The sequence below is a fragment of the Cyrtonyx montezumae genome, unplaced genomic scaffold, assembly GCF_038088225.1.
Source record: "Cyrtonyx montezumae isolate F1298 unplaced genomic scaffold, pur_monq_1.0 scaffold_51, whole genome shotgun sequence".
Classification (NCBI taxonomy): Eukaryota; Metazoa; Chordata; class Aves; order Galliformes; family Odontophoridae; genus Cyrtonyx; species Cyrtonyx montezumae.
The window spans coordinates 793036-818654 of NW_027072058.1; the positions used below are offsets into that span (position 1 = coordinate 793036).

Sequence of the window (25619 nt, forward strand, 5' to 3'; positions counted from 1 at the left end):
CGGTTTGTGCTCACGGAGGGGGGGCTGCACACGTCCCAGCGGGGGGGGGGGGACACATCCAAGCACCCCCCCCCCCCCCCCCCCGAGGACAGACACAGAGACCCTGCACAATGCCACAGTGATGGGAAACCCCATTCCCCCCCGGACACGGAGGGGACGCACGCACCGTGGGTACTGCCCCCCAGTTTTGGGGGGGGGGGGGGGGGGGTCTCAGCCCCACAGGGCCCCCCCCCCATCCCCAACGCCGGGGCTGCATCTGCGCGGCAGTGCCATGGCAACGGGCCCTGACCCGCACCAACAGCCTCATTAATTCCAGCACGGCAATCAGCAGCGGGGCGGGGGTGGTGGGAGGGGGGGGCGGGGGAGGGGGGCACACTGTGCTGGGGGGGGCACAGCATCCTGCAGAGGACACAACCCCCGCATCCACAGTGGGCTCCCGGCAGCACCACGGACACCACACTGACCCCCCCCCCCCCCCCCGGGCACCCCTGCAGGTATCCTGTCTGCCCCCCCCCCCCCCCCGACACTGAGCAAAGGAGAGAGGTGGGGGGGGGGACACAAACGCTGGGGACCCCGTGGGCTCAGGGTGCACGGGCACAGAGCACGTCTGCCGGCAGCTCGTGGGTTCCCGCGGGGGGGGGGGACACTCTCCAGCTGTCCCTATGGATCTCAGTGCGGGGGGGGCGTCCCTAAATCCCCCCCCCCCCCACAGCGCCCCACGCAGCCACACACATCCCCCTGCCCTCATCCCCACTGATGTCACCCAGTGCTGGGCACCCCACGGGGCACGGGGTGGCACTGGGGGGGGTCCCGGGGTGTGTGTGGGGGGGGCACAGCCCGGCTCCTGGGATTACCCCTCCCGTGATGTGCAAAATAGGTCAGCGCTGCGCAGGGAGGGGGGGCTGTGCTGCACTTAACCCCCAGCGTGCCGTGTCACTGTGTCCCCGTGTCCCCAGGGTACCGGCGTGCTGCGGGGGGGGGGAGGGGTTGGAGGGGGGGGGGCACGGGGGTCTGCCCCCCCCCGTACTCACGTAGTCGTGGAAGGCTTTGGCCTCACTCGAGTGCTCACACGTCTCACGGCGGTCGGGAGCAGCGCAGTAGAGGTCCCAGAAGACACTGTGGGGGGTGGGGGGGGGGACACAAAGCATCAGGGACAACCCCCCCCCCCCTCCGTGCCCCCCCCGGTGTCCCCACATCCCCCCCACAGCGCCGTCAGCCCCATCCCAGTGCTATGGGGGGGGGGGGGGGGGTACGGGCTGAGCCCCGCTGCCCCTTGGGGCACTCATGAGTGGATGTGGGGTGGGGGGGGCTGGCACGGGGCTGAGCTGTGGGGGTGGATGGGGTGGGGGGGGTCCTGCCCCCCCCCCCCGCAGCGTGGGGCCCCCGCTGCAGTGTTTGCATGGAGACGGTCGCTACCCATCCGTGGCCCAAATTCCTGGGCCCTGACATCAGGCAGCACATCCCGGGGTGGGATGGGATGGGGGGGCCCCACTGCCGCCCCCCCCACAGCGAGGTGATGGGGATGGGGGGGGGTGCGATGGGGAGCAGTGCTGGGGCACAGTGGGGCCGCAGGGGGTGATGGGGCTGAGCCCCCTGTGCCCCCCTCCCACAGTGGACACCCACATCCTGCACCCATGGGGGGGATGGCGGGGGAGGCGGGGGGGGGGGCACAGTGTGCAGGACCCCCCCCACAGATCGGGGCTTTGTGCTCTTTGGGGACGGTCAAATTGGATCCAGCTGTGGGGGCCGAGCAGGGGGGCTGGGTTAGGGGGGGGGGGGGGGTGGGATGAGGTAGGAACAGCGGAGCAGCGGTCGCGTGGGGTCCGAGGGGACACTTTGGGGGCCCCCCCCTCCCCCAGCCCCCCCCACTCACCACCACCACGAGTGCAGGAAGCCGGGCGGCTCTCCCAGCGTGATGTTCTTCTCCCATCGGATCTGCAGGGGACAGAGCCACGCGTGGGGACGGTCGGGCACTGTGCCACGGGGGGAGGGGGGGGGCACGAGCTCAGGGACGATGTGACACGCGTGGGGTGCGCGCGTATCCCCTCCCCCCCATTCCAACCGCCCCCCCCCTCCCCCCCCCCGCGGGTCTCACCTCGGACAGGAAGGTCTGCGCGGATTTCTGGGCTCCCACGTGCAGGAGGTACTCATAGACGTACAGTGCCAACCTGCGTGGGGGGCGGGGGGGGACACCGTGACACGGGGACACCGCGGGGACGGCACCCACGCGGCGCGGGGACGGCGCTGCCGGAGGACGCGGTCACGTGCGCGGCGCGGCCCCGACGGCAGCGGACGGGGACGGCGGCGGCCCACGCGTGCCCGCGTCGCCCCACAGCGCCGGGCCGCGAAGCGTTAATTGCGATGAATCAAAGACACGGAGGGGGGGGAGCGCAGCGCGGGGGGGGCGGGGGAGCCCTGAAATAAAGGGGAGGGTGCGCGGCGCGGCACCGCGTCCCCACGGGGGACACCGCGTCCCCGGGTGACACCGCGCGCTTCGCCGCAGCGGCGGCCCCGCCGGGATGGAGCCGCGACGTGGGGCGCCCACGGGTGACGCGGCGGTGCCACATCCCGCGGGAGCCCGAGGGACGGCAGCGGTTCCCCGACCCCGCACCGCCCTTCCCGGCGTCCCCACCCGCGCGACACCACCACCCCACGGGGAACGACACTTCGAGGACCCCCACGGCGGACACGCGCGGAGTTCCTCGCGGGGCACAGCGCGGAGCGGCTGCGGGGATCCCCGCGGGGCCGCGGATCGGACGGCGCTCCCGGAGCCGTCGGGGGCCGTTCATCCCCGCGGTGCTGCGCGGTGCAGTCCCCCCCCCCCGCGGCGGATCCGCCGTCCCCGGTTCGGTTCCCGCGGCGGAAACCACCGCGAAAACTTCCGCGCGTCGCTCCGTCCGTCCGTCCGTCCGTCCCCCCCTTCCCCCCCCCCCCCCCCCATCTCCCTCCTCACCCCCACCCTCCCCCCGCCCCGGGCACTCACTTCTCGCGGGCCTGCCCGTCGGACGGCACTGCGCAGCCCTTGCCCTTGCCGTACATGCTGCACCGTCCCCGCCGTCACCGGCGGCGCTCCGCCGCCATCCCGGCCCCGGCCCCGCGCTGCGCCTCGGCCCGGCCCGGCCCGGGGGACCTTGAAACCGCCGCGCGGGGCCGGGGGTCCCCGCAACGCCGCCGCCGCCCCGCCGTTCCCTCCCCCCCCTCCCCCCCCCCCCACACCCCCCCCCCGCGCTCGGCTGTTCCAGCAACGCCGCCCCCCCCCCCCCCCCTCCCCGTTCCCCCCCCCTCCCCCGTTTCGTCTCTTTCCCAGCGCTGCTCCTCCTCCGCCCGCGCGGCCGCTCTTAAAAGGGCGATGGAGGAGGGAAATGTGCGCGTGGGGGGGGGTCCACAAGGAGGGGGGGTGGAGGGGAGGTCGTGGGGGTGAAGGTTTGGACGTGAAGGGGAGGGAGTGGAGAAGGACACGGACACGAGGGGGAGTGGCACGCGGGCACGACGGGGCGGACGCGTAGTGACGTGAGGGAGAGGAGCGTGGATGAGAGCGGTCACGGACACGAGGAAGTGAAGACGGGAGGGACGCGGACACGAGGGGAAGGGTCCGGACACCGGGAAATGACGGGAGAGGACAGCGGCGCAGCCACGGAGGGACGCAGTCACGCGGGGACGTGGACATCGGTCGCATTCTGCGCTTCAAAGGGAACTGCCCCAACCCGCGGGGCGCTCTGTCATTCAGCGCCCGTGTTCACGCGTGTCTGTGTCCCCGCACACCCCCCTGAGTCGTCGTCGTCCCCCCCGTGCACCGGGCACAGCACCCAAACGGCTGCGGGGGGGGCACGGCCGGGGCCCGGCGGGGAGCTGGGAACAGCCGCGGACGGGACACGCGTGTTTGTGCGTGCGCACGCGTGTGCACGTGGACGTGCACGCGGGCGGGTGCGTGCGCGGTGTGCGCGGCGCTTCCCCCGTCGGCCTGCAGGTGTCAGCCGTGCCCGAGCCCTGAGCCGCGACCCCCGCGGACACGCGTGGCCGTGAGGCGCTGCGGGGCCACCCCCACCCGCGGGACTCGGGGTCCACTCGGCGGACGGGTGGGACGGGGAGGGGGCAGCGCCCATCACCGATCCAAACCCAGAGCCGAGGGGGTGTTCGGGTGGGACACGACGCGGAGACCCCACCCCGTGGGCTCAGTATCACCGCAGCCCGGCCCACGCTGTGACATCCCACCCGGACACAGCTCCTCGTCCCCACGCGCTCCACTTTGCAGACACATGAGGCCACGGAGTGGCAGTGAGCACCCACCGCTGCCCACCCACGGGTGGAAGGAGCGTTTCTGAGCTGCCCGGTCAGCAGCAGTGACCCCCCCAGGCCCGGCTACGCCCCACGCAGTGACACGGACCCACAGGGACCGCCTGTTCCTCTTTCTGCACGGAGACGGCTGCAGGCGAGTCGGGGCGATGGGGCTGGCTGGGGGGGGGGGGGCAAACTCACCCACGGGCCCCCCCCCCCAAGGAGGAGGGCGGTGTGGGTTCTGTTCCCTTGACCCCCTATTCCCTCGCAGGTGGAGCCATGGGGCGCCCCACGGACGCTCTACTGCTGCTGCTGCTGCTGCCCCATAGCATCGGGGCCAGCACCCCACAGCCTGCACTGCCGCCGTGCCGCTGCGACCAAAGCCCGGACGTGTGCCCCCACAACCACTGCCTCTGCTCCACACCCCACGGCTCCGTCAACGCCTCCGATTTCCACGCACGGGAGTGTCGGGGCGGCGCGGGGACGGCGGCGGCGGCCGTGGGGGGTGGGGGTGGCGGCGGCGGCGGCGGCGGCGGCGGCGGCCGTGGTGGTGTGGAGGTGCAGGAGGACCGCGGGCCACGCGGGGTGGGGGAAGCGGGAGCCCCCCACGGCCCACGGGCAGCCCCGCTACGTCAGCCGTGAGGCAGAGAGCGCTCCCACGGCTGCGGGGCTGTGCCCGGCGCCCGACTACGAGAACGTCTTTGTCGGATCCCACGCGGCCCCCGGGACGACCCCGCTGCAGGACGGGGCACGGAGGTGGCAGCAGAAGGGGTACAGGTGAGCCTGAGCGTGGGGGATGGGATGTGGGGGGCACATGGGGCCTTCCTGATGGGCTGCGTTGGGCTGTGGTGGTGTCCCACCCCACTCCGTCCCACCCCACCCACCCCACCCCACCCCACCCCACCCCACCCCTCGGTCATTCTTCCCACTCCATCTCATCTCCATCCCATCCCCAGTCCATCCCCATCCCATCTCATCTCGACCCATCCCACTCCATCCCATCTCATCCCAATCTATCCCATCCCATGGACCAGACCCCTGTGGGACCCATTCCTCCCCACTGATCCACTCGGGGGGCCATTCCCTCACACCTCCACGGGGCACTGCCCCCCCCCCGACCCCCCCGCAGCCCCCAGGCACCGCCGGACGATCCCTATTTCCTGGAGAGCGACGCAGGGGATCAGCCCATCTACGCCAACACCGGGACCCCGGGAGAGGACATCTACGTCACCCCCGACCCCTGAGGGCAGCGCCTGGGGTGGGGGGGGGGCAGCGCCGCGGTGCCACGACGGTGGGGGGGGATTTTCCCCCTATTTTATTTCGCAATGAGAGCAAAACCGCAGCGCGGCCGTTTCCTGCGTGGGGCCGAGGGCGGAAGAGATCGCTCCTCCGCGGGGTTTACACCACGAAATGGGGACGGGGCACTGGGACGCGCCCCACCGCTGTCCTGCGAAGTCCTCCTCTTATGGGGCAGGAGCAGAAGTGACACCGGGACGTGCGTGGGGGGGAGCGGTGGTGACGTGGGGTCAGCCCGTGTCCCAGCCTTGCACGGGTCTGTGTGATGCTCTGCAGTGACATTAAATGTGGGGCTGTCCTCAGTGACCCATAGGGCAGAACCCTCAGAGGGGCTGTGTGGGGTCTGGGGGGGTCCTGTCCCCGCAGCAGAGCTGCCAACGGCGCCAGCCCCAGTTGGGCAGGTTCCCATTTCCCACTCCCCCTAAGCCCACGTCCCCGTCGCGGTGACCCCATGTCCACATCCATTGGGTTGTGGTCCCCAGAGCCCATGACCCCCGGCTCCCCTGTCCCACGTCCCCACATGTCCCACTTCCTATGTCCCCGTGTCCCCACATCCCACAGCCCCATATCCCCCTGTCCCACGTCCCCCACCCCCATGTCCCATATCCTCATGTCCCCCTGTCCCCCATCCCACATCCCCTCGCCGTGGGAGAGCCAAGAAACGACAGTGTCACATCCCCGGTGGGGTCAGGGCTGTCCCAGCACCCACCCCAAGGACACGATCGGGGCAAAGTGCTGCGGGATCACTGCCCACAGCTGAGTCACCCACGATGGGGACGAAGGGGACGTGGCCGTGGGGGGTGGAGCCACCGGCGCTGCGTTCCCATCACTTTATTCATTGGCATCGAGATCTGGTTTATAGAAATATATAAATATACCAAAAAATAATACAGGAAAAAAAAAAAACCCAAAAAGTAATCCCAACGAGGCTGTACAGTGCAATAAATAATGAGCAATAAATAAAGGGTCGTATAAAAAGGGGCTCATGTGGGGAGGGGGCGGCGGGGTGGGCTCCTCCTGCTGAGCCCACGCTTTAAATAAGGGGAATAAGTTATGGCACGGAGTGACGGCAGCGGGGTCCGCGTCCCCGGGGTGGGGGTGGGGGTGGGACACCTGTGTCTGGAGGCAGCGGGTCCCTATGGGAGGAGGTGCTGGGTTCGTATAGACAGAGGTGGTGGACCCCTAAAGCGGAGGTGACAGTTCCTACACCCTACATCCAGAGTTCCTACATCCGGAGGCGATGGGTCCCCACACCTGGCAGAGATGGGGCCCCAAATCCGCCCCCCTACCCCCGGCAGCGCCGGTCCCAAAACCCAGAGCAGTGGGGTCGCTATGGGCAGCAGTGCCCGGCGGAGCCCCCCCCCCCCCGGCGCCGCCCTCAGGCGCAGTGGCAGCGTGTGACCAACATGTCCTCGAAGACGGAGCTGACCAACCTCCCCTCTGCGTCGTAGTGCATGAGCACCATGGGGTCGTAGGCCGCGGGCACGCAGCACGGCGCGGGGGCCGCGCGGCTCAGGGCGTGCACGCGGGCCTGGATCTGCGCGTGGATGGACGCGGCGCGGTAGTTGTGCGGGCAGGAGCCCTGGCAGAAGCGCATGTCGTAGCTGCGCGGGGCCAGCACCCAATCGTCCCATCCGATCTCCTGGAAGGACACCTTCAGCACCCGCCGGCAGCACTTGCCGTCGCTCTTGCCGCACTCCTCGTCCAGCCCCCGCCGTCTCCTCGCTCCCCGCCCCGCGGCGTCGCGCGTTTCCACCTCCAGGAGCGCGGAGCCGGTCCCGGTTCCGTCCCACGGAGCCGACGCGTGGGAGCTGAAGGTCATCTCCAACCGCAGCACGGCACCGTGCCCGGCGGCCCAGCGCCGGACGGGCTCCGTCACGTCCAGCTGATGGGAGCAGGGGTCCGCCCCTCGGCCGAGCAGCGCCTGCGGGGCCCCCCCGGACCCCCCCGGGGGGTAAACGCCGATCCGGAGCTGCGCTGAGCGCGGGCCGCAGCTGCGCCCGCAGCACCGGCGGCCGCTGGCGGAGAGCGCCCGTGCGGGGCACCACCAGGAGGTAACGGTGCGGCCCGGGGGGGGTCCCGGTGTCCTCTGGTTGGTCCCGCTTCCGTGGGGGTCCCACTCTGCCCGGGGGGGGTCCGGCAGACGCTGCACTGCGGGACGAGAGCAGAGCCGATGTCACAGCGTGACGCGGATGCGCTCCCCGCACCCACCCCCCCACGGTGGGGGCAGCCCCGTCCCGCCCTCGTGTGCCCCCCAACTCCCGGCGGTCCGGACGGTTCCCCACATCCCCCCCCCCCTCCCCCCGGCTTTGGTGGGAGCCCCCACAGAGCGGCACCGCTGAGTGCCGTTATCCAACCGGGGTTTGTAAGTGTGGGAACTGCAACTCCTCTAAAGGAGGCAGAGGGAGAGGAGGGGAGGAGGACTCATGTCCGGTCATGTCCCAGCGCTTGTCGGGGCAGGACGCGCGTCGGGACGGACTGGAGACGGAGTGGGACGTGGCTTGGGGACCGTTTGGGGACACGGGTGGGACGCGGCCGGGGGACGCATCGGGGGTCGATTTGGGGACACGGCGCGACGGAGTCCGGCTGTGCGGAGGGACGGAGTTCGGGACACGGTTTGGGGGACGAAGTGGGGGTGCAGTTTGGGGGCGGGGCGGGTTCGGCCGTGGTTTGGCGACACAGCGGGGGGGGGCTCAGTTTGAGGAGACGGGGCCGCGCTTTGGGGACGTGCACTCACGGATGGCGGTCAGGCGGTGCCGGTGCGTCGCGGCCGCCGCTCCCTCGCGCTCCTCCCGTTCCCGGCTGCGGTTCGCCCGCAGTTCGGCCACGCGCCGCTCGTACACCCGCCGCGCTCGGTTGATGCTCTCCGGGTCCGGAGCGTGCGGCACCGGTGGGGGCCCGGCCATGCCCAGCCGCCGCAGGATGCCGTGTTTGATGGCCTCCAGCTGCTGCCCGTCCTCGTCCCACGCGCGGGGCCGTGGCTGAGCTCCGCCCGCCAGCAGCAGGAGCTGCAGGCAGGTGACGGTGACGGCCCCCACGTCCCGCAGCATCGCGCAGACGGAGGAGGAGCGGGGGATGTGCGCGGGGTAAGGGGGGGAGGGGGGCGGCGAAGCCTCTTGCGCAAAGGCCCCGCGTGCGGCTCTTATTGATGCCGCGAGGAGAATGAATGGAGCGGGAGCAGCCCCGGGTTTATATAAGCGGGACTTTGCCCGCCCTCCCCCCCCTCCCCTCCCCACTCTCCCGCCCCGGTCCCACGGATAACACCGCGGCCGCGGAGGGGTACGGTGCGCGGGGATGGGAAGAGGAACAACCGCGTCGCGTCCCGGTGTGTCCGCGTGGGACGGAGCGGCGGTGCTGATGGGGAACGGGTGGAGGTCTCGTGGGCTCCACGTGGCGCGGAGCGGTGAGCACGCGAGGATGCCCGTGCCCCCCCACCCCCCCCCCCCCTACGCCTCGCCCGCCCCTCCCCTCCTCATCCCCTCCGCCCGCAGCGCCGGGAGAGCTTCTCGAGCGCGGGTCGGCCCCCCTCCTCCCGCACGCGTGGAGTGGATCCGACCCGCGATCGGAGCGCGGCACTCCCCAGGTGGGGCTGCGGCTGATGACACCGCAGCGCGGCTTTACCGCACGGCTCTGCCCCGCTCCGGTTCTCACTGAAGTAACCGCGCTCGGGGTTTGCATCATTCCCGGGACGGGGTCGGGTTGGAGTGGCTCCGATCCGCGACGGGAGGAGTTTGTGGAGGAGAACCGACGGAGGCTCCCAGCAACGCGCTGCCTTTTAACACCACCTTCATTTCTGCCTTTTTCACCCAGATTCTTGACGTTTGCCCGAGGCAAAGAAAGGAGAAGCAGCTTTCCACCCACAGCCACGGGAAAGCATCGGCTCACCAGCACGAGCGGCGTCACATGGGGGAATGGCACAACGCGAGCACACTGCGCTGCCCGGGAGGAGGGAGGGATGGATGGAGGGATGGAGCGATGGAGGAGGGGTGGGTGGGTGCATGAATGGACAGATGGATGGAGGGAACCCCTCAGCTGCCTTTGCACTACCTTCCCCTGCCCACAGCTTCTCCCTGCCTCAGTTTTGGTTCCTCCGGGCTGGTTCCTGAGGAAGTCCCAGCAGCACTGCCACCGGAGCCAACTTTCCTCGAGTGCTGCATCTCACACACAGCTCAGCATCCCCTGTGTGCCACCACTGGGCTCTGTGTGGTGGCATATCCCCATCCCATCCCCATCCCATCCCCATCCCCATCCCATCCCGTTCCCATCCCATCCCCATCCCATCCCCATCCCCATCCCATCCCATCCCATCCCCATCCCATCCCCATCCCCATCCCCATCCCCATCCCATCCCCATCCCATCCCCATCCCATCCCATCCCATCCCCATCCCCATCCCCATCCCCATCCCCATCCCCATCCCCATCCCCATCCCCATCCCCATCCCCATCCCCATCCCCATCCCCATCCCCATCCCATCCCCATCCCATCCCATCCCATCCCATCCCATCCCATCCCATCCCATCCCATCCCATCCCATCCCATCCCATCCCATCCCATCCCATCCCATCCCATCCCCACCCGTGCAGCAGGGCCGGGCATGGAGCAGCTCTGTGGGGTGAGCAGTGGCCGTGCTGTCCCCAAACCCCTCATCCCCTCAGGATGACATTCCCCAGCGCAGGATGTGAGTTGTGCAGGCGGTCGGGACAGGTCCCATCCCATCAGCATTCACACCTCCCATCCTCAGCACGACGCAGGGGCTCTGTCCTCACAGCTCTGCTCTGGCACTGCTTTATTTTGGAGCTGTGGGTGCTCCGTGTCCCCTCCGTGTGCGTGGAGCACTGCAGCTCGTGCAGGGCCGGATGTTTTCTTCCCGGTGGTGAAGCAGGAAACTTTACAGCCCGGCAACAGCAATAACATTTGTGCTTTCGGAGCAGCATTTGCGGATGCAGAGTGATCTGTTGGGAAATTCCCCAGCGTGTCCTCACCGTCCTGCACGAGCGGAGCGAACCCCACGGCGCGTGCACGGACATCCTCCCACCTCCGTGGCACTGCGCTCTGTGGGAAGCACGGAGGAATTTCCTGCCCTTATCACGGGTGGGAGCAGCTCACGGGGCTCAGCACTGGAAGGAGTCCATCAGTGCTGTGCTCTCCCTGCGCACCTCTGGGCGGGATGAGGTCCAGCACCGTGCTCACAAGAGGTGCCGCTAATGGGAACCCGTCGCGTCCACCGGCAGCTCTGCGCCACGACCCAACGGCAGGAGGAAGGGGAAGGGGAACCCGGGCAGCACCACTTCCCCCCAGAGCCGCCCAGCACCCCGAGGAGGGCTCCCACTTCACCCTCTGCCAGCGCTGAGCACTGTGAGCTGCAGGAGCAGCGGCCGTTTGAGGTCGGGGTGACACAGCCGAGCTGAGGACGGAAGATCCCTGCGGCCCTACAGGTGCTGCTCCTCACACAGCACTGCTGTGCTCTCGGTGGTACAGATACGGGCACGGAGGGCTCAGAAACGACGGCCTCAGCCCACGGTGTCCCGTGCCCTCCCCGTGCTGTCACATGAATGTGCACAACAGAAGCCACCCGACCTTTGGCCGTGTGAAGGTAAACAGGCCGGATCAGGTGAGCCCGGGCAGCCGCGGTGCTGCTGCAGCAGGAGGGGACCGCTCTCCCTTTGTTCTGTGCTTACGGCATCCACCAAAAATGAGACTTCTGCTCCACTTGGAACCGACGCTCCCGACCGCACGCGGCCACCGGCTCAGCCAACCCCCCCGGACCCCTCTGCCTGTGCAAGACAGGAAATTGCTCAAATCCTACGGCCAGAAATGCAAATCTCGTCACCCCAGATGGTGTCATCCGTGGTGCTCTCGGCAGCGTGGGGGGAAACCCACGAGGAGGGAGGTGGAGAACTCAGAGCTGTCGTCTGTGAGAGCACCACCACGCACTGCAGCGATGGTGTGAACAGCGGACGACGAGAGCCCGGATCAGTGGGGTGAGGAGCACCCCAAAGGAGAAGAGGACAGCGGGAGGTGGCTGCCAGCCCTCGCCCCAGGGTGGGCTCTGGGCAGTGAGATTTGCCTTTGGGCAGATGGGGAACGGCTCCAAACCACTGTGGGGCGGAGGGATGGACCCCACTGACAGCCCTGGGGGTGCCAGGCTCCCAGGGGACCCCGACAACACTGATTCACCTCTGAGCTGGGAAAAGGTGACAGCTGGGACACATCCCAACGTCCCACCTCGGCCAGGAGGAGGAGGAACAGAGGGGAAGGGGCTCCTGGAGCCGCTCTGCAATGAGACCCTTTCGCAGCACCCGAGGAGCGTGGGCAGGGTGCACGGGGCCCAGCAGCAGCAGAGAGCTCATATTGCAGCAGCACACAGTGCATGACATCACCGACCCCTCGTGAGACGGCCGCAGCCCGGGGTTGCATCAGCACATGGAGGACACGGAGGGCACGTGAGTGCTGGCACCGCATCCCTGAGCTGCACCCAACAGCACTGAGCACAGCGGGGCCCCCAGGATTCCCACCCCCATCCCCACCGCCCCGAGCAGAGCTGCACACTTTGCTCCCAGCCCCCAAAAGCCACCCTCAGGAACCCAGGGACCGCTCGAGGACACCCCGAGGCAGAGTTAAACTCTTTATTTACTTTGAAACGTGGGTTTAAGTTCTCAGTTACAAAGTCCAGTGGAGCAACAGCGAGCGGAAGGAACGCGGGCGGCCCTTCGTGACACAGCGCTCGTGGTCGGGGTTACAAGGCACTGCAAGAACACTGCCAAGAGCTGAGGGTCCCATTCGGAGCTGGAGCTCTGAAAGTCCCTACGAGCACAGACGGGGACACCCGAGGGCTCCATCCACACCTCTGCGATGTGGGCGCGACGGCAGCAGGAGTGGGGGGCAGAGCAGCGCTGGGACAACACAACACAGAACCCCAAAGGGTTCCCCCCCCCCCTTCCCTTTGTCACATCCCAGTGCGTTCTGGGAACCCCGAGAGCCCAAAGCGGAGCAGCTCCTGGGGGGGGGGGTGAAGCTCAGCCCCCCCCACGTGCACAGGGCCCCTCGGCCCCCACTGCTCTGCTTCCCATTGCAGGACAAGGCACTCCCTGTTAATCGAAGTAAACGTTTGCCACGTAGGAAGCTGGTGCAATCTAGAACCTGAACGTGAAGTTAAGGAGCACGGAGTTGCAGTTAAGGGCGGTGCAGTTTCATCTCCTATGGGTAATTCCTGTCTGTTCAGTGCCTCGAAGTCACTGGGATGCAGCAGCTCTGTCTCTGCTGCAGCAGCATCCTCGACATCCTTCACAGCGTTTAATAACCAAAGCCATCACCCCGACACCAACAACCCCCCCCAGCACCACAGCCAGCCCCCGACACAGACCCCACACGGGAACCTCCATCCTCTCCTCCACACACAGTGCCCTCACCCACATCCCAGTGCACCTCCACGCGCCGTTCTGCAGCCACACGATCCCAAAACCCCTCTCTGATGTGGGGCACCACAACGAACACCGAATCCAAGCGGCCCCCACCCACCCACGAAGGCATCTGCAGCCGGGGGGGGGGGTCTGCATCAGTGCAAACCAGCGAGTCCCACTTCTGACGTGCAGGAGCTCAGCCCTGCGTGGCCCCACGGTGGGTCACGGGACACGCGGGGACCCCCTGTGTGAGCACCACCAGCAGCAGCTATGGCAGAGGAGCACCCGGGATTCCTTCACCGAACCACAGGGAGGCTTTAGGAGAAGGGAACGGGAGCGTTTCATTCGGGGTGGGTGAGATCAACTCTGCTGTCAGAAACATCACTACCCCCGTGACACGCTCTGCAAACGCGACCTCTGAGGACTAATGCTCAAACACAACAAAAAAAAAAAAACCCAAAGAGGACCCGAAAGACTGTAAAATAAATTATGTTTCCTAAGGAAAGCCGCCCCAGCACTGCCCCTCCCCTCCCGGGAGAGCCCTGCAGCCATCACACACTGCCACCAACACAAGGGCTCAGCTCCCTGGGAGCAGTCTCCGGACTCAGATATGGAAACAGAATACTCAGCAGAATAAATTACTGATCAGAATTACTGCTGGGGAAGGCTGCAGGCAGCCTCTGTGTGCGTTCATATGGGGAGAGACACGGCCAGCAGCCGGCCCCGGGTGGAGGCAGCAGGAGCAGCTCTACGTTTTGGATGTCCCCTGGCAGCCACGCGTCACTGCCCGCGATGCACGGCCCTGGCAGCTTGGAGTTTAAGCTCAGCATCACCCTTCTCCCAACCTCTAATGAGAACCAAAGTTCGCAGCGAAGGAAGTTATAAATTACTCAGCTTTCACCTTAAAAATCACAGCTCGCACCGACAGGCTGTGGTCAGATCTCCTATGGAGAAAATGGCCCTTAGAGCTCTGAGCAGTTCGCTCTGCACACGCAGGGGATGGGGGCAGAGGGGGGGCAGCCCTGACCCAACACTGAGCACTCCTGGAAGGACTCAGTGCGAGCTCAGACCGTCCCACATCCGAAAGGTGATCTGCTCCATGCAGGGAATGCTGCACCTCCACCCCCAGCGCAGCCCTGCCCGAGGGGAGGGGGGAGAAGTCAGCACCTGTAAGGCTTTTCAACTCAAGAGCACTTTGTGAGGCCCTGGTCCCCTCACGTGGGTTGGGTGGGTTTCTTTTCAGCCAACTCGCACCGTTCCACCTCACTGCAGTTCCACTTTCACATTAGGAAATATCATTTGGGCCAACGAGGAGAGACAAAACGAAAGGAAAGCACACCTTCCCAACCTCCCCACTCAAAGAGGAGGAGGAGGTTATGGATTCCCTGCAGCCCAGCTGGGACACGTCCCATGTGCACACCGTGGGAGCTCAGCAGCTGTGGCACAGCCAGCAGATCAGCTCTGGGTAAAGCTCAGGGAACGAGCAGTGACAAGGAAGGGATCTCCGCTCCTCGATTCCTTCATTGCTGGGGCTGAAACGTGCACATCTGGCCGAAAGAAATGACAAAGAAGAAAAAGAAAGTGGATTTCTGGAAGTGGGGTTTTGTTGTTGAGGTCTCTGAGGGCCGCGCTGTTCGTGTCGGACCGTTCCCCCCCAAATTTCAGCTGCAGGGGAAAAGTTTAGGAAGTGCAATAGCAGGACAGCTCCTGCCCGCTCTCAGTGTTCGTGCTGGCAATTGATTTTGTCTTCGGGATGCTCCATGACATTGAGCATCTCCTCTATGATGGCCTGCAGCGCCCGGCCCAGCTGCTCCGCGCTGTACGGCTTTCCCAGCGGAGGAACGTGAACGAAAGCTGACCTCCCACAGCTCTGGTATAAGGAAGTGTAGTAGGTAAAGTCACACAGGTACCTGAAACAGAAAAACAGAGCTGAGTTAGCAACACGTGACAAACACAGCGTGCAAACTGCAGCACGGGGCGCACCGTGCTCTCACTGCAGCACCCTGCCAAAGGGTCAGCTGCGTCCCCTGCGGCACTGACCCCGCACAGCAGCCGTCCCGTACCTGCCAGCATCCTTCGAGATGGTGACAGCCACGTCCAGCCCCAGGGCTGAGACCCTCCTGCAAACAGCGTCCATGTCAATGATGGAATCGATGCACTCTGGGCCGCCTTCGACGCAGCACTGAGAGCCTGGGCAGAAACGGCAGTTGTCTAAGCCCTTATAACCCACATTATGGCCACACTTCTCCAGAGTGACAGTGGTAGCCATACCCGACACACCTACATGCACCACCAACTGCGAGAGAAAAGAAACACGTTAGATGGACCAGCACTCGCCCCCAACTGCTCCCAGAAAGCACCAACAGAGCCCTGGCCTGAATCCCTGCACGGGCATCACACACAGCATCACACAACCACTGCAGCAACCACCAGCACACGGCCGTGCTCAGCCCATCCCCCCCCCTCAGCTCCAATTAATCACGGCCCGATGAGTGCTGGCACAGAAATGGAGGGGAGCTGCCTGCACAGCCCTGCCTGCTGGCTGCTCCCACTAACTGCAGCTCTTTCCACTGCAAATCCACGCGTCCTCGTGAGAGAGGGGGATGAGATTTAGCAGAAGACGTGGTGGGACAAACGCGTGTCAGCCGCCGGCTCTGTCCTTCCTCCTCCCTTCACTCACTCACTTGTGGACTGTGCTTTTTCCACAAGGCAGGGATGAGTCTCTGCACTGTCTGGTACTCCACTGGGACTTCGTAGACATGCAGGTCCACGCCATCCCGCAGCCCGAGCTTCTCCAGCTCCTAGGAACGCGTGGGAAGAAAGGGGAAAAAGGAAGGTGGTCAGACACGGGTGGGGCAGAGCACCTCCCCACGTGTGCTCACACGTGCTTTGTTCTGCTTGGGGGGTGTGGGACTGAGGGATCCGACAATATTTAACTGGTGGGAGCTACAGCAGCAACACCACGCTAAGAAACCCCACAAAAATAATAAGGGTCAGCTTCGTGGTTTTCAAGTGGAGTCACATTCGGCTCTCGGAAGGAGATGCTGTGTGGAGGAAGCAGCCTCAGTTACGCTTTGGGTCCCAACCCAAAGGATCCTTAAAGGAGAGCACTGGAGGCAGCTGAGCCACCCCAACCCCACATCCCAACCAAGTTCTGAGGACAAACTGCCACTGCATGGAAACGCAACGGCTGCGACACGACCTGAAGCGGGGGTGAGAAGCTCAGGGCCCAGCAGGCTGAGCAGCAGTCGCTCCTGCTCGCAGGGCAGGCGTGCTGCAGGGGCTCCCAGCACCGCTTCGGATGCTAAGTGAATTTCATCACAGCTTCACACTGCTCCTCTTCCCAACGGCAGCGGCTTTATGCACGCCTTAAAGGAGTCACTCCCATCAGCTCCTCCGCCGAGCTCCCGACCTGCAGGGCTCCGTGCCGGGCACGCCGCTCAGAGCAGCGCAGCCCATCCTCTGCTCGCTAATAAAGATGTACTCCGGCCCCCAGACAACTCATTATCCACTGCCTCGTATACCTGACAAACACAGGCGCCTGACCCGTTCCCTGACCCCCGGACAATGGGTTCCTTTGTGAGCCCTTAATATCCCTATCAGGTCTGTCTAGACACCCCGACAGCCATTGTGCCGCTCCCAGCTCTCGGCCGGGCCCTGCTGCAGTCAGACCCGCTCTGCTGGGATGGGGTGGGGTGGCAGTTTGGGGATGGAGGCACAGAAATGCAGTGGTTCACAGCTGGGCTGTGCTGGCTTCCTGCGCAGCTCAGAGCCCCCAGTGAGGAGCACTGTGCGTCCCCCGCCCCTCTGAACTCACCTGGGATCTCTCTCCCAGGAGATCCCAGGCGTTTATTTAACCCTCGTGTTTGCTGCCGGGACCCGAAGGGAAGATACTGTAATAACCATGTGTTATAACTTCACAGACGCAGTGAGTTCACCGCAGAAGACACCGTGGCCGTGCACACCCCGAGGAGGGCAGGAAAGAAAAGCAGGGAACTTTATCCTCAGGATGCAGGGTAAGAAAAGATGCACCAAAGCAGAGCCAGCTCAGCCCCGCAGCTAGAAAGGATTTCCCAAGATTGTTTAATTGATTTTTCTTCTATTAAAATGCAGATCACACCGTCTGGGGCTCAGCAACTCAGACACGCCTTTGTGTCCACGCTGCTCCATGAGGGCCCCGTCTGCCTCGCACAAAGCCCACCTCGTGTGTGCTCAAAGCCGTGCTGATCCTTTTTGTCTGGGCTGAGATGGGCGAGGGGAGGGGGATCTGCCTGTAAACGAGAGCTGACACGAGGGGGAAGAGGAAACCAAATTGGTCTCATCGCTCCACCTGAGGGACACGCAGCTCTGCAGTGCAGGGAGAGAAACTCAGCTGCGTGAACCCAACTCGGTGCATTCAGCCCCGGTGGCTCTCGGAGCGAAGGTTTCTCCTCTCCTCAGCAGCTGGCACGCCAGCCACCAGCTGACTGCAACGATTAGAGCTTGTGATTTCGTTTAAAAGCATTCTGAAGATATTAATCTCCGAGCTCTGAAGGGAAATGCTGGGGAGAAAACGATGTGCAATGCCACTCCACGAGCACTCCAACCACAGCCCCACGTGCTGAGCACTGTGCAGATGAGAGGGCTGAAAGGCCAACGTGCCCAGCTGAGAGCCTGGCCCAACGTGCCAGACCCGGGCTGCAGCTGAGGGAAAATCAGACAAGTTGCTTTTGGGTTATTTAAATGGGATTCTCTCTGTTAAGAGGAGAACGGCTGCGGGCTCCCTGTGCCATCTGACTTCTCCCAGGTGCAGGGGCTCAGCCCGGGGGTTCGTACTACATGAACTCAGTCTCTTTGAGTCCTACCAGGAAGGGATTGCTTTCTGGGAAGCAAACATCTCCCAGCTGAGTGTCTGCACACGGGGTGGGGCGGCCTCCGTGGATGTGGCAAACGTTAGAGAAGAGCTGCCAAGAGCAACGTGAGCAGGAATGGGGCGGGCACCCACGGGTGCTCCGAGGTTACCTGCACTGCGATCCAGCTGGCGTTGACGGCGTGCTCTCCAAAGGGACCGAACCCTGCAACAAAGAAAAGCCCACGGTGAGCAGGGCAGCCCTGACTCCGACGGCTGCGGGCTGCGCCTTTTGGGTTCGTGTGTTCTGAAGGAAACCCACTGCTTGGGACACCCAGCCCTCAGCGGGGCAGGCTTCCTCCTGGCTGACCAGGCTAGGAATGCTGTCAGTTGCAGAGGAGCTGAGTGATGGCACAGAATGAGGACCACGACTGGGTCTTCTAACAGCCCACAACAGATGCTTCCACCACCAAGTCTGCCCCCAGCCCTCCTCTGCTCACCAAGAGCTCTGCTGCCTTAAGAGGAACCAAACAGAACGCTGCTGACCCACCCACACCGGGCACCAAAGGTTGTGACAGTGCTATAAAAACACTGAACTCCCGCATCTGCATTTCCTAATGAATAACTCAGAGTTAACTGGTGATCCATAACATCTTTTCCTGAGCAAGCACACAAAGGTTAGGCACTTATCTGGGCGCTGGGTGCTTTAGTTTAAGACGCTGGAGCTGCCCTGTGAGCCTGAGGCAATCAGTAGGCACACACTCCGCCAAAGGACAGAGAGGGACCGCAGACACGACACACTAATGGAAACCTATGTGCTGTCAGCAGGTGACGGCTGGGTTACAGTGCACACAGCAGCATCAGGGGTTTGTGTGTCACAGCCTCAGTGGGATCCTCACACCAACCGTGGCCTCCAAACTGAACCAGCATCAACATCTCCCCAGAATAAACCTTCTGAACGCTTCCACGACACCCAAACGCAGGTGTTGTTTCCCACAAAGAAACTGTAACCGTGAGAGCCACCGAGAGCACGCATCCTGGGACGGTTTGTGTACAAAGCACCGGAGGCTGAAGCACTCCAGGTGCCTCCAAACCGCTGCTGTGAAGGCAGCTGAGCCGCACACGGCTGCACACCCATCCCTGCTGCGGGTCCCTTCGCTGTGCTGCAGCCACCCCACACCCCTGCAGGGCCCCCCCGGGCGCACGGCAGCGCAGACCCTATGGGATTATCTCCTTAAGAGGGCTCTAAAGAAGAAACGGCACAGGACGGAGCTCAGCGCGACATCAGCGGCGTGCCACCGCGGGCAGAGCCAGCGAGGGGAGCTCTGAGGGTCAGGAGCACATCTCCCCCCAGGAGCAGAGAAACGGGGAATAAAAGTACCGCGGGACCGGGGGACACCGCGGGACGGAAGGTTTCGGTTTGGTCGCCGCGCTGTGACACCCGGGGACACTCGTGGCGGAGGGGACGTGCGTGGCACGGTGTCCCCGCGCACCAATCCCACTCTGCACCCCCTGAGCCCTCCGCTGGGCCCCCCCTCCTGACGCCCACCCCAAAGGACCTCCCTCCGGGCAACCCTCGCGTGGGAACCCCTTGCCCCCCCCCGTGGGACCTCAGCAGCACTTCGTGCCCCCTCCAGCAACACCCCACAGCCCCAGGCAGCCCCGTAACCCCCACCCCAGCCCTGCACCCCCGTACCCCGGCACGACCCCAGAGTCAACCGCACATCCCCCCGACAGTCCACCCCCCCCTCCGTCCCGTCCCGTCCCGTCCCGTCCCGCAGCGCAGCCCCCGGCTCCCACCACCGCCCCCCGCTCACGTAAGGAATGAAGAGCCCCCCCGCCCCCGGCCCGGTCCCTCCGCCCGTACCCGTCACCACCACCGCCCGCCGCGGTTTCTCCATCTCCGCTCCCTCCCGACCCGCGGCCGCACCGCACTGAGCGAGCGGCCCCGCACGGTCACAGAGCGCGCTCCGCCCCAACGCGCAGAGCGGCCCCGCGCGGCCATAGAGAGCGCTCCTCCCCGCTGCCTAGAGCGGCCCCGCGCGGCCATAGAGTGCGCCCCTCCCCGCTGCCTAGAGCGGCCCCGCGCGCCGCTTCCGCCCCCGGGCGCGAGGCCACGGGGTGTGAGGGGGGGAGGGGCGGTTTGCGGGGCCGCCTCAACTGTGGGGAACTCTGAGCTCCTGGGGGGGGCTGAGCGGGTCCCGGCGGGGTTGGTTAAAGCCGTTCGGAGCGCTGCGGCGGTCCCACGCCCGGCTCTCCCGGTCCCGCTCGGTTCGCGCTCGTTCTCCTCCTGAGAGGAACGGAACGGCGCCGCTTCCCGCCCCGCTTTTCCATTTACGGCACTGTCGTGACGCGGCGGACCGGCAGCCTCGGCGATGTTTTACGGCCGAGGCCAGATCCCGCGCTCTGATTGGTTCCGAGGGGGCCGCTCCGCGCTCTGATTGGCTCCGCGCGGGGCCGGGGGCGGTTTGAGCGGCAGCGCCCGGCGCGGCGGCGGTTCGGCGGTTCCGGCACAATGGTGAGCGCGGGGCCGGGCCGGGGGGGGTGGTGGTTGTGAGTGTGGGCGGCCCCGCGTCCCGGTTCCTGACGCCTCTCTCTCGTCCCCCGCAGCTGCCCCTGTCGTTACTGAAGACGGCGCAGAACCATCCCATGGTGAGTCCCGGCCCTCCCGTCCCGCTCCCGTTGTGGTCTCGGGCCCGGTGCCGTCCTGCCGGGCCCGGTGCCTGCCTGGTGACCCCTGCTTCTTTCAGCTGGTGGAACTGAAGAATGGAGAGACGTACAATGGGCACCTGGTGAGCTGCGACAACTGGATGAACATCAACCTGCGGGAGGTCATCTGCACCTCGCGGGTAAGGACTGCCGTGCCTGCTCGCTGCCGGGACCCCCGCTGTGCCCGGAGACCCCCGGTGCTGCCGGGCTCTTGTCCCCAGCCCTGCAGCTGTGTCCTCAATCCTCTGAGAGCACTGCTTTTTTTATGAGTGTGAATGTAACGCAGTTCTCTGTGAGGGCCGTAGGAAGGGGAGGGCTGATAACAGAGCCCTCCCAGTGCGGAGCTGCATCCTCAGTGCCTGCCCCGTGCAGTCCCATCAAGCACAGTGCTGGCTTTCATCAGCACCCGCCTCTCGCCCTGTAACTCCACATCAAAAATAATCAGGGCCTTTTGTTTACTCAGGTTGTGCCTCGTCTGGTACTTTTGCCCATGGCCAAAGGTGCTGCAGAAGATTGGGATCTGTGCTTTGAGCTCTGACCTCAGCCAGAAGTGTCTGGTCTTGTCCCTGCCAGCCTGCGCCTGGCCATGTGCCGGCTGCTGGCGTTCTCTGTGCCTGAGAACATCAGAGCTCTGTGGGAGAGGCTGTCAGGGAAACCCTTGTTCTTCAGAAAACCCTTCTGCAGCCTTTCTGTGCCCGCTGAACCCATGGCAGGAAGATTTTGGCCAGTACTGCTGGGGCACGGAGATGCTTGCACATAAACGTGACCAGCCAAAGGTTTAAGAAGGACTTTAAGGGTAGAGCAGTGAGTCTTAAAAACGTGTGGACCCACAAATTGGTGGGGCAAATAGGTTCTGCAGGAAGGGGTGGCAAGTGGCAAAGCCTCATTGATGTTTGCAGAACAAGAGGTGCTGGTTTTCAGGACCACTTCTTCAGAAAGTGGCTTTGTGCTGCTGGGGGCAGAGCACTTCCTCAGCATTTATTCCCAGTGAGTGCTCTGCAGCTCGCTCCCACCCCCGGGTGCCCCCGCAGTGCTGCTGGGAGCACGGTGTGGACCAGCCACTAGATGGCATGGGGTGGTGGTGGCGGCTGTTTACCCGGGGAGCTGGAACGAGGAAGCCTGGGACCTGGCTCGATCCCTTCCTGCATCGGGAGCCAAAGTGCAGCCGGGCGGATCCAGGCAGGGTGGGGTTTGCTGGGTGCCTGTTTGAAGAAGGCTGCTCCTCTGCCTCGTCTCGTGCACGTGGGGCTTGTCTGTGCATGCTGCGTTGCCCCAGATAACTCTGGAGGGGGGTGGGGATAGGGGGACGACTTGATCCTGGAGGGGTGAAATGAGGCATTCTGGTTTCACCACTTCTCTGAGACACTGTGGACACTTTGTCCGTGTGAGACGGCTGCGAGGAGCCTGCGTGCAGCCAAGTCCTGCAGCAGAGCCGAGCACGCAGGGCTCTGTCCCTCCTCCCGCTTACATCACTTGTTGTTCAGCTTTCACACGCAGTTCCTATTCCCACAGCCACAAGAGCTGAAGCCCTGATGGGCTGTGTCCTAGCAAAGCCCTGAAACTGCCTTAAACAAAACACAGAGGCAGCTGCTCTGTAACTTGGCACCCGAAGGTTTGTTTTAATGTGATCTGTAAGCTCTTATTTTCCACAGCCGTGGTTCCTGCGCCTGCTGGGTGCACCCCACACCCAGCTGGACGCTGCCTCGCTGCCCCGTGCACTCTGCAGAGGAGTGCAGTTGTCAGGTGGCTTCTGCAGGGGAAATCTGTGCTCGTGCCTCTGCTGGAAGTGCCCCGTGTTGCCTGAGCTGGTTGTTTGCAGCAGCTGTGTGTAACTTACCACGTTTCCCTCTCCTGTCCCACTTGTGATCCTCTTCTTGTAGGAGAAGTGAAGGGAAGGTGCTGTTTCCTCAGCCCCTCCTTCCTTCGTTTTCTGTGGGAGTCAAAGGCAGCTGTGGACAGCTGAAACTCAGTGGCTCGTGGCTGAATGCCCCCTGTCCCCAGCAGGTTGCAGGGCTGCACCTTTTGGAGAGAAAAGAGGAATTTTGCAGCTCGTTATGGATAAAATGCTTTGAGAAAAGATGGCTGCATCTGCCACACTCTCCAAAAACGATGGAAATATCCGAGTGCCAAAAAGCAATGTAAGAGCACGTGGTGCTGTGCTCAGCCTAACACACTGCTCCCTCACAGGACGGGGACAAGTTCTGGAGGATGCCAGAGTGCTACATTCGTGGCAGCACCATCAAATACCTTCGGATCCCCGATGAAATAATTGACATGGTGAAAGAAGAGGTGGTGTCCAAGGGCAGAGGCCGTGGTGGGATGCAACAGCAGAAGCAGCAGAAAGGCCGTGGCGTTGGAGGTGCTGGACGAGGTAATGATCCTGTTTGCTCTGCAGTCCCGAGAGGGGTGACCGGAATTCCTGCCTTTCAATTTCACCTCTTGTGCAAGGAAGGGCTGATGCTTCTCAGCTTTGAGCCCAGAGCTGTTGATCGATGAGAAGCTGGAGCTGCTCCTGTGCAAGATCTAGTTGAGTGAGTGTGTTGCCTGGCTTGTAAGTCAGCCTCTGCCAAAGAGCAGGAAGGAGACGTGCCAGGGATGAGCCTGCCTCGTTGCTGGGCTGGGCAGGAGCTTAGGAGAGTCTCCAAACCCGTCTGTTTCTGCCCCTCCTGGCTGCTTACAGAACACGGCCCCACCAAACTTCTGGAGTCTGTTAGCTTCGCAGATGTGGGAGGGAAACAAGTGGCTGTTCTGTTTGAAGCTGGACTTGGCTTTGACCATCCCAGTGGCAGGAAAACATCTTTTCTCCCATTAGGATGGGACTTCTGATCCTGTGGTCTGCTCGTTTCTTCTTTTTTTTTAACATGAGATATCCGAGGGTTTGTTTTCCTCCTGCTCCAAATGAATAATTCATCTTTCTGATAAAAGAGGAGGTTGCCACTTCCCCAGAAATAGGTCAGCGCAGCTCTCCCTTCCCTGCCCCATTTTTTGTGGTTGGGTTATCTTGGAGCACTTCAGCCTGGGGAAATATTTGCCCTTTCTGAGCGCAGTCCTGCTGGGTGCCCGAGAACCATTTCTTGTGCTCACACCTCCTGCCATGTCTTTGCAATTCACATTTTGGTCACCGTGCTCATCCCCTTTGCCAGCCCCAGGGATCCTTGGTACAGGCTTAACCTGCACTGAGAGCTTAAATGCCAGGCGAGCTTCCTTGCTACACCAACATTGATTTCAACTCAGGGGATCTGGGTTTTAAAAGGAGCTCTGGGGATGGAGCTGCCAAAGAGCAGGTCTCCCTGGAGTGCCCTTAACGAGCAGTCTGTGCTGTTCCTATGTGAGGAATCCTGGGAGCACGGCTGGGACAGACCTGGGGCCATCGTGCCACGCCAGGCACCACATCCACAGCTCCCAGGGACTTCGGGAGGAAAATCCCTCTGTGCCTGTGCCACCTCCCAAAAGCTCTGAGCACGCAGAAGTGACCTTTACAATTCTGAAGACGCCTTTATTTTTCCTCCTTCCCTTTTTCAGTGTCCAAAGCACTTGGCACAGCAGCTTTTTGGATATGGTTATTTGGACAGACGTTTTAGCTGAAGTATTTTCTCTGCTGTGGAAATATCCACCTTGTGGAGAGCAGGGCTGAGTTCTGTTTGAGGTGGAGCTCCCTGCTGTTTTGATGTGCAGCTTAAATTCGCTGATGGAATATTTTAAAGGGAAGCTTCAGCATTTGCTAATTAGCTAAGAGGTTTGGCTCTCATTACTGAGACATGAAGGGGGGGGGAAAAGGGCAGGACAATTTTGTTGAGAGGTCAGCAGGCAGAAGGAAAGCTATAATTGTGCACACAGTCGAAAGGATTATTGTTTCTGACACTGGTAATCCTTTGTCTTGGCTTGCTAAATGCAGAAGTAGTGCAGCCTCTGCTCAGCTTCTCAGTGCTCGCAGAGCTCCAGCTGCTTCCAAAGGGCTGCAGGGTTAGCAGCAAGCTTTTTCCTCTCTGGTTTAGACACGTCTCAGCTGAACAACCAGAGCAGAGGGCTCTGGAGTGAGCTGCTCTGATTGTCTGCAGCGGTTTGGAGCTGGGAGGGCAGGGCTGGGAGGCAGTCAGTGGCTCCCAAGACAGAGGGGGCCATAGCTATGCAGCACGAGGGCGTCTGGGTCTCATCACTTCCCCCAGGTATGGATTGCCCTGTCCAGAAGCAAGGCAGTGACAGACTGGGATGTATTTTTTCTGTTTTGTAGCTGAGCAGCCCTGAGGGTGAGTCGCCCTCTTTGCTGCTCTTCGGTTTGACTTTCCAGCTTTCAGGGGGTGCAGCATAATGCTGATCCCACTGCTGACAGATGCTTGGTTTAAAACTGGGTCTTTCTTCCTTGGTTTCGCTTTCCAGAAGAGGTAAACTTGAATTTAGGACGATACACAGCTAGCCAGAGGGCACATTAAAGCACCAGAGGCACTGCTGAGCTCACTGGTGGCAGGAGGTGAGTTCGTGCCCCTGGTGAATACACACAGGCTCTGGAAGTGGCGAGAGAGGAGTGTGGAAGACCCCTCTCTGCCTCTAACGCACATCTGGGAGAAGGTAACAAACAGCAAAGCTGTGGGGGATGTTACAGGCTGGTGCTGATGCTGTTCTGTCTCTGCCCTTTCTTCTCTCCCCATAGGAGTGTTCGGTGGCCGTGGCCGAGGAATCCCAGGCAGTGGAAGAGGGCAGCAGGAAAAGAAGCCAGGCAGGCAATCAGCAAAGCAGTGAGGGGCTCCCACACCCCGGGCAGGGACGGTGCCACAGTGCTCTTCGCTTTTATCACCTCAGGATTGCCATGAGTTCAGAAGTGTTCAATTTCCACCCCTCCGCCGGTCGATCCATGCCCGAATCGTGTCGCAATTTAATCTGATAAAGTGAAGTTCTTTTAAGCAGCGAGTGTAATTGGCAGTGTACCACCCGTGGTTAAGGACCCAACTTCAGCACTGTGTAATTGCTGGCTGGGTTTAATTGAACAGAATCTCCTGTACGTCGTCACAAGACCTGAGGCAGACGCTTCCAGGAAGGGTTGTGCTGTCGTTTTGTTCCATGTTTTGTTTTGTCTTTTTAACACCTGAAGCTTTGGTGATGTGGTGCGTTTGT

At 63.3% G+C, this 25619-nt stretch overlaps 5 protein-coding genes across 7 annotated transcripts; 2 read left to right on the top strand and 3 right to left on the bottom strand.

The window, feature by feature from the left end:
- Positions 1 to 933: 933 nt before the first annotated feature.
- LOC136056468 (single-stranded DNA-binding protein 3-like) lies at positions 934 to 3200 on the bottom strand. Its single transcript, XM_065748673.1, has 5 exons — positions 2984 to 3200; positions 2096 to 2168; positions 1874 to 1935; positions 1028 to 1116; positions 934 to 968 (listed from the first exon to the last, which is right to left on the bottom strand). Exons 1-5 carry the CDS (start codon positions 3037 to 3039, stop codon positions 934 to 936), a joined length of 315 nt encoding a protein of 104 aa, XP_065604745.1. The 5' UTR covers positions 3040 to 3200.
- Positions 3201 to 3606: 406 nt separating this feature from the next.
- Positions 3607 to 5519, top strand: LRRC25 (leucine rich repeat containing 25). The gene is made up of 3 exons (XM_065748674.1): positions 3607 to 3669; positions 4547 to 5052; positions 5405 to 5519. Exons 1-3 carry the CDS (start codon positions 3607 to 3609, stop codon positions 5517 to 5519), a joined length of 684 nt encoding a protein of 227 aa, XP_065604746.1.
- A 1423-nt stretch (positions 5520 to 6942) lies between these two features.
- GDF15 (growth differentiation factor 15) lies at positions 6943 to 8632 on the bottom strand. The gene is made up of 2 exons (XM_065748675.1): positions 8309 to 8632; positions 6943 to 7722 (listed from the first exon to the last, which is right to left on the bottom strand). The coding sequence occupies exons 1-2, from the start codon at positions 8619 to 8621 to the stop codon at positions 6950 to 6952; spliced, it is 1086 nt and encodes a 361-aa protein (XP_065604747.1). The 5' UTR covers positions 8622 to 8632; the 3' UTR covers positions 6943 to 6949.
- A 6012-nt stretch (positions 8633 to 14644) lies between these two features.
- Positions 14645 to 19772, bottom strand: PGPEP1 (pyroglutamyl-peptidase I). Of its 2 annotated transcripts, XM_065748758.1 has the most exons (5): positions 19669 to 19772; positions 17975 to 18027; positions 15658 to 15774; positions 15037 to 15269; positions 14645 to 14883 (listed from the first exon to the last, which is right to left on the bottom strand). In XM_065748758.1, the coding sequence occupies exons 1-5, from the start codon at positions 19700 to 19702 to the stop codon at positions 14691 to 14693; spliced, it is 630 nt and encodes a 209-aa protein (XP_065604830.1). In that variant the 5' UTR covers positions 19703 to 19772; the 3' UTR covers positions 14645 to 14690. The 2 variants fall into 2 exon arrangements, with proteins under 2 accessions (XP_065604830.1, XP_065604831.1); XM_065748759.1 differs by lacking the exons at positions 17975 to 18027; positions 19669 to 19772 and having other exon boundaries at positions 15654 to 15691.
- Positions 19773 to 20245: 473 nt separating this feature from the next.
- LSM4 (LSM4 homolog, U6 small nuclear RNA and mRNA degradation associated) lies at positions 20246 to 25433 on the top strand. 2 transcript variants are annotated; one of them, XM_065748764.1, is made up of 5 exons: positions 20260 to 20319; positions 20412 to 20453; positions 20552 to 20650; positions 22698 to 22881; positions 25159 to 25433. In XM_065748764.1, exons 1-5 carry the CDS (start codon positions 20317 to 20319, stop codon positions 25245 to 25247), a joined length of 417 nt encoding a protein of 138 aa, XP_065604836.1. In that variant the 5' UTR covers positions 20260 to 20316; the 3' UTR covers positions 25248 to 25433. The 2 variants fall into 2 exon arrangements, with proteins under 2 accessions (XP_065604834.1, XP_065604836.1); XM_065748762.1 differs by lacking the exon at positions 25159 to 25433 and having other exon boundaries at positions 20246 to 20319; positions 22698 to 24268.
- The last annotated feature ends 186 nt before the right edge of the window (positions 25434 to 25619 follow it).